We start from the raw sequence: 7,571 nt of genomic DNA, 5'->3' as shown, positions 1-7,571 counted from the left end.
TTATCTAGGTGTTAGCATATGCGTTCACATGACTCAGGTCCCAAAGTGTTGGATTGTGACAATACCTTCAAGATAATTATTTTTAATTATGACAGAATAGATCGTTACAACTTAACTATCACTAAATAGTAGAATACTTTCTTATTTGAAAGTGATTCAATAACCTCTCTATAAGCAAAAACTTGTATTATCTTATTTATATAGTACAAGTTTCCGACAAAATTAATTTTCTACGACAATGTTTTAACCTTGTTTACAAATATTATACTAGAGAATATTCACTTATTTCGAAATGATTCAACCACTTATGTATAATACAAATACAAATATAAATATCAAATATCAAATTTTTTTTATTTTGAGACTAATAGTAAATAGTGATGCAATTATTGAGTTATTGTTTTGAATGACATAAACATTAACTAGTAATGGTTGTACTAGGAACAAACAACGTGGGAGATGGAGCCCCTTAAACTCACCACTCGAAGGTGATCAACCCACGACTTACTCTACTACGTGGTCTTATCCATCTCCATACATATAAAACGCTATTGATTTTTACGATTTTGATGTATCATTTGATTTGATATAAAAAAAATTTAAAAAGTTTATATTTTAAAATTATAATATTTAATAATTAAAAACGTTTAAAATATATACACATATTTATTATTTAATATAAATTTATTTAAATTTTAAAATTTAAAAGATATTATTAAAATAGACGAAATAAATAAAATATTAAAGTAGAAAGTTACGTGTTTCACTTCAAGACAAAAGGAATTATAACTACAATTAATGACTCAACTCGTGATTATTTATGGAAAAGAAAAGTTGTACGAGTGATTCAACATTGGCCGCGTCGGTATTACTAGTGTATAAATTTAAGAATTAATAATATGTATGGCTTATTTTTATTTTTAAGTAGTAATATTAAATAGTTCACGTTCCAAATATTGTATTAAATTTATTTCGTAATAAATAACAGTACTCTCTAAATTATTTATAAAGTAATTTATTTAAATAAATTACTAGTACAAATATAAACTATAAAACTAAGAAAACAAATAAAATACTCCCATGGATATTGGAGTAATTAAAATAATTCGAGGAATATTTTATATTTACATAGACTTATCTCATGATATTAAATTTTATATATTACTAATATCTTCGATTAAAAAATATTATTAATACATCATATAATATCATGTAAAATGTGTAACTAATCAATGTATTAATTATACAAAGGCTCGCTTTCTATTAAATATAATATTAAATAATATCATACATAAACCATGATTATTTCTCCTACACTCCCTACCAAACCACCCCTAGTTTTATTACATATGATACAAAATAATATTAAACTTGTTTATGCTATGAATTATCATGTTAGGAATTTTTGGAGTATTCTAGTGGTTCTGAACTTCTAAATTAGCAAAAATAATAAATCTTTCTAACATACATTAAAGATCTAAAATAAAATTACTAAATTTTATCGAACCCGCATCTATTGTTAATAGTGTGTTCGATCATGTTAATTAAAAGTGGAAATGTCACTAGATATATACTCTCTTTTTTAGTTAAAAGAGTAGAGGATTACCCAAGTCCAGGAGACGATCAGTCCATTTTACAAAAATGTGAGATTTTTTATCCACTATAACACTCCATTCACGCTCAGATTCGATTGGAGCATGGATCGAGAGTCCAAACAGGAATAGAACTAACTTTAATACCATGTAAGATATGACACTTGGACTTAATTCTATCTTAAAAGATAATTTATGAGAGAAGAATTGTCCAGGTCCATATAAAGAGAATATCAATCCATTCTCCAATCAATGTGAAATTTTTACCTACTCTAATTAAGCCACAACTTTAGAAAAACTAAGTGATGTTGTTAATTCTTCTTCATTTTCTTGAAAGTCAGGCCAATGTGTCTCCAAATTTTGTTTTTTTGGTTCTATATATAAGTACGGTGAAGTTTAGTTTTTCAATTTAAATTTTAGGTCTTTTTCTTTAAGGATTTTTATAAAATTTTTAGCATATATATATATCTATAGAGAGAATGCAAGTGGTTACAAAATATTCATATTTATTATTATTGTTAAATAAAATATAGCGTCAATTATACTGTTTTATCTGTTGTAATTGTACATAAGCACATATATAGAGTCCGGAACCTAAAGGGTATAAAATATTAACAAAAATTCCAAAACGATATATAAAATTTTATATTAATCAAAACGGCAAAATCGCTGGAACAACAGTGATTTACTCCACCGGAAAAAGCAAAATCGCTGCCACTGCAGCGATTTTGCAAAATGTGATTTTTTTTTAAAAAAAAATTGAAATTCCTACCTAGGCAGTGATTTTGTAAAAAATACTTTTTTTTAATATGAAAATTGCTGCCTTCAAAAAAAAAATTAAAAAATTTTAAATCACTGCCTAGAGGCAGCGATTTTATAAATTTTTTTCTAATAATTTGAATTTAGAATTCTATTTGAACTCAAACATCATTTATATTTAAATTCAATATAATATCTTTTTTAGAAAGAAAATATTTTTGTTACCTTACTTATTCTTAATTTTTTTTAAATAATGCATATTTTCTTATAAGCTATATATTTGAATTTCAAAAACATATATAAAAAAAAATTATAAATTTTTTTTTAGTTTTTTTTTTTTAAATCGCTGCCTAAGCAGCGATTTCCATATTTAAAAAAAAAACTTTTTTTTTATAAAATCGCTGCCTAGGCAGCGATTTCCATATTTTAAAAAAGATTTTTTTTATATATAAAATCACTGCCTAGGCAGCGATTTAAATTTTTTTTTTTTTTGAAAATCGCTGCCTAGACAGCGATTTCCATATTTTAAAAAAAATTAAATATTTTTTTAAGAATTTTTTAAAAAAAAAAAATCGCTGCCTAGGCAGCGATTTTCCATATTAAAAAAAAAAGAATTATATTTTTTTTTACAAAAATTGAAAATCGCTGCCTAGGTAGCGATTTCATTTTTTAAAAAAAAAATTCACATTTTGCAAAATCGCTGCAGTGACAGCGATTTTGTTTTTTTCGGTAGAGTAAATTGCTGTTGTTCTAGTGATTTTGCCGTTCTGGTTAATATAAAATTTTATGTACCGTTTCAGAATTTTTTTTAATATTTTGTACCTTTTAGGCTCCGGACTCCACATATATACATCAAGATACATACATATGTCCAAATTAGCAACAACGCACAACATATTCATTACTTTAATCTCACAAATGAAGTCCGGAGAAGATAAAATACATACAAAATTTATATATATTTATTTTTGTAAGATAAAGAAGAACTTTTCAGACTCACGTCACAAAAAAGAAGTATACGTCCAAATTAGCTACGCCATGACATTAAACAAGAGATTGAGAGGTAGGTGGTGGGAGTGAATATTACTTGTGTGGTCTATCTATTTATTGACATTCATGTTTAAGGTTCATTTGCACTTTAATTTCTCCATTTTTCATTTGGAAATATCCCAAAAACTGTAGTGCATAGTTCATAAATCATATATATACTAGAAAATAGAAATGGTAAGAACACCTTGTTGTGAGAAAGTAGGTCTCAAGAGAGGGAGATGGACAATAGAAGAAGATGAAAGACTCACAAACTATATTCAAGCTAATGGTGAAGGCTCTTGGAGGACATTACCAAAAAATGCTGGTAAAAATGTATTGTTATATACATATAGTTAACGCATAATCATCTCATCTGAAAGTTTAAAAAATTATTACCGAATAAGAGAGTACATTTTATTTACTACCTACTTCCTCTGTCTAACAATAGTTGTCCACTATTGACTTGACACACCTCTTAAGAAATTATAAATAGAAGGATAATTTTACTATATCACCCTTTGAACATAATAAATATAGTCTTAAAAAATGTAATAGGGAAATGACTAGAATTAATAATAAGGATAATTAGGAGCTAAGTGTAAAATTATCCATGGACTTTATAAAATAGATAAGTATTATTGGACGGAAAATATAGTACTTTTTATTATATGAAAAGTCATTTGATAATTGAAATTGATGTAATTAATAGAAATACACTAGCATGTTTGTTTGTCCCAGTTAAAAAATGAAATTAAAATATTCAATAGAGAGAGAGAACTTTGAAAATATATTAATTAATAAACTTATTTTCTTAACTAATATTACAAAAATGGTTCATATTTTTCAATTTAATATATCTTAATTATATTAATCATAAAAATTAAAAGTATAGAATTTCTTTGAACATCATGAAATGCATGTTTTAGAAAAAAAAATATAAAATATTATAAATATAATATCACAAAATTATAAACAATTGACAAAAAATAATCTATCAAATCTAAATCTAAAAAAATAAATTCAATTATCAGGATGACTTTTCAAATGTGCCCTTGTTGGATTCTAATTGTTGGGTTCTCAGCGAGTAGAACTAACATTTGAACTTTATGAATTCTAAATTTTATAATACTCATATCAATTGTCGGTACGTTAAAGTTTGAATTTAGTTTTTAAATATTCTTAGTAAATTTCTTAATATAGATATAAGGTTTGAGTCTTAGTCCGACTAAAATCGTACGTCCTTTCTAGGTCTGAATTGTTGAAAATTAATATACATTTTTATTTACTGAATTATGAATTATGCATTCATCCGCTTGATATAAAAGAGAAAATAAATAATTAATGTTTTTTTTTAATTGTTTAATAGGGTTATTAAGATGTGGAAAGAGTTGCAGATTAAGATGGATTAATTATTTAAAGAGTGATTTGAAGAGAGGTAACATAACTTCTGAGGAAGAAGCTATAATCATCAAGTTGCGTGCAACTTTGGGTAACAGGTATAGATATTTATTTATAAATATCATAAAATCTTTAAATCGTTGGAATATATATTATGAATAAATATTTTTAAAATAATTCTTTTAATTTACCTATCAAATATCATTAGTAAGACAAAATCACTTATTTTGTTTCAGAAAAAACATATTTATTTTCTTTTTGGCCATACATACCCTTTTCAAACGCTAAAAGCGTAAAAACTTTTTACATTATTTATGTAATTTTTATAGTAAATATTTTTATTTATCATGAATTGTTCTTAGTAATTATGTATTAACTAATTCAAGAGCGACAAAAGTATTTTATATGGTGAGTGTATAAAAGTTAAATTTTATATTTTATATTTTTTTAAATTTAGATTATATACCTCGATAGTATGAATGTTTTTTTACACTATTAAAATGTAATTTTATATATAATAATAATAGACTAGTTACCACGTTAATCATGTTATTCGTAATGCTTATCTTGATTATTTAACTGTAATTACCTGTAAATGACTTAATTGTATAAATATTTTAACGGTAATTACCTATAAATGACATAGTTGTATGAATTTATTCTACATTATTAGTCCATACACTACATAATATATATATATATACACATATACATATATATATATATATATATATATATATATATATATATTTTAATGGGAAAAAAAGATAAATATACTCCGAACTATCGTAAAATGGCATGCAGATACCCTTCGTCATACTTTAGGGACGTTGGTACCCCTGTCGTTCAAAAACTAGAGCATATATACCCTTTATACTAACGGACGTACACGTGTCGTAATCTTATCCACCGACCCAACATCGGATCGATGGATAAGATTGTGTTATGAGTCCCTATATGACAGTGGACGGCAAGAGCACCAATGTCTCAAAAGTATGACAAAAGATATCTGCATACCATATTTGATAGTTCGAAGATATATTTGTCCTTTTTTCCTTTTTTTATTGTATCGTAGTGATAAAAAATTAATAAAAAAATGTTTAATTTGCAGGTGGTCTCTAATAGCAGAATATTTACCACATAGAACAGATAACGAGATAAAAAATTATTGGAATTCTCGTTTGTGCCGAAAAGTAGAAAGCTTGAGGATTCCAAGTGACGAAGAGTTGCCACAAGCGGTTGTCGAATTAGCCAAAAAAGGAAAACAACAACAAATTATCAAACAAAGACACAAAGGAAAAACAAAAATTAGCGGTTCAAATTTCATAAGTGAAACTATAGTTCACACTACATCATCAACGCCAAATATAGAGAAAGAAACCATAAATACTGTTCCGATTGGCGATAATAATGCCATGGAGTTCGATCATAACGATGATCAAACGTTATGGCATGACGATATTATGCTAATGGACGATGAAGATGCAAAGTTGGACCAAGATTTCATTTTCAAATGTTTATGGAGTGACGAAGGAGAAAATTTTGAAATAATCGAAAATAACAATAACAATAACAATAATAATGAAATATTAAATGTGGATAATCATGGTACCCTTGATGGTTGGGATTGGGAATATTTAGATGAAATGTTGAATAATGAAATAGAGAATAACAATGTGTCAAATATTGATCCCATGAATAGTGATTTGGTAGCTTGGCTTTTGTCTTAATATATGTATACTCATTAATTTTCACTCAAATTATGTATATATATGGATAAAAATAAAAATTGTCTTTATTTTTTAAATAAAGGTCGTGACTTGTGCTTGAGCCGGCGTGTTTTCAATTTTTTTAAATAAAGGTAAAAGAAAATAATGTGCTTGCATTTTTTAAATAATAATGGTGATGTCTAAATAAATTTGCGCATATTTTAATTATTTTACTAAATATTTATTAGCTTTTGCTATATAAAGAATATATGTTTCTGTCTACTAAAACTTACATAAAGCATATTATCTTTTCATTCCTCGTGAGCCACTTATTATTTCTCTAAATATAATATTAATTATTTTTTGTGTATAAACTAAAGATATATAGCGTGTGTGTTATTCAAGATGTCAGCTAATCTATGTAAATTAGGAGCATGTAATCGAATCGAATAAAAAATATTATTGGTTTTATTGGATTATTGAGTTAACAGATTTTTAATATTATTGATTTGGTATTGATTTTTAATATTAGGCTATTGGGTAAACTGATAAACCATTAAGACTAATAATATACTCTTTTTATTTGTACATAAATATTATATATATTGGGTATAGCAAGAGTTAATGGAAAAGAAAATGAAAAGTGAAATTGGAAAAAATTCTCATATACTCTAAGAAAAGTCATTTTACCATCATTGTCACACCCCTTTTTCGCGCGGCGGCGTAAGGGTTTTTCCAATTTAAGTGACGTTATTGATTAAGGGATTTTATTTTTTTTAGAGTCGCCACTTGGAATTGAGTTACGGTGTTCCAAGTCACCTTATTTACATCCCTAATCAAAAGGAAGTTGACTCGTTATTTTATGGTCTGCGAAATCAAAAATCGGGTAAGGAATTCTGTTGAACGAAGGGAAGGTATTAGGCACCCCTCGATCCCGTGGTTCTAGCACGGTCGCTTTATGGACATTCATGACTTAAACTAATTTATGAATATTGTATTATTAAGACAAATGTATTTACCCTCATTCTTTGATTTATATTAACATATTTAAAACCATCCAATTTTAGAAGCATGTCAAGTTTTT

The 7,571-nt window shown here is 26.2% G+C and overlaps 1 protein-coding gene across 1 annotated transcript; it reads left to right on the top strand.

Moving 5' to 3' along the window:
* The first annotated feature begins 3,476 nt into the window (after positions 1-3,476).
* LOC107006868 (transcription factor MYB12-like) lies at positions 3,477-6,535 on the top strand. The gene is made up of 3 exons (XM_015205385.2): positions 3,477-3,705; positions 4,747-4,876; positions 5,890-6,535. The coding sequence occupies exons 1-3, from the start codon at positions 3,573-3,575 to the stop codon at positions 6,506-6,508; spliced, it is 882 nt and encodes a 293-aa protein (XP_015060871.1). The 5' UTR covers positions 3,477-3,572; the 3' UTR covers positions 6,509-6,535.
* Positions 6,536-7,571: the final 1,036 nt, after the last annotated feature.

Source organism: Solanum pennellii, chromosome 12 (genome assembly GCF_001406875.1).
Source record: "Solanum pennellii chromosome 12, SPENNV200".
NCBI classification, from domain to species: domain Eukaryota; kingdom Viridiplantae; phylum Streptophyta; class Magnoliopsida; order Solanales; family Solanaceae; genus Solanum; species Solanum pennellii.
The sequence above is the reverse complement of the archived record's forward strand: the minus strand, read 5'-3'. Positions and strand labels throughout refer to the sequence as shown.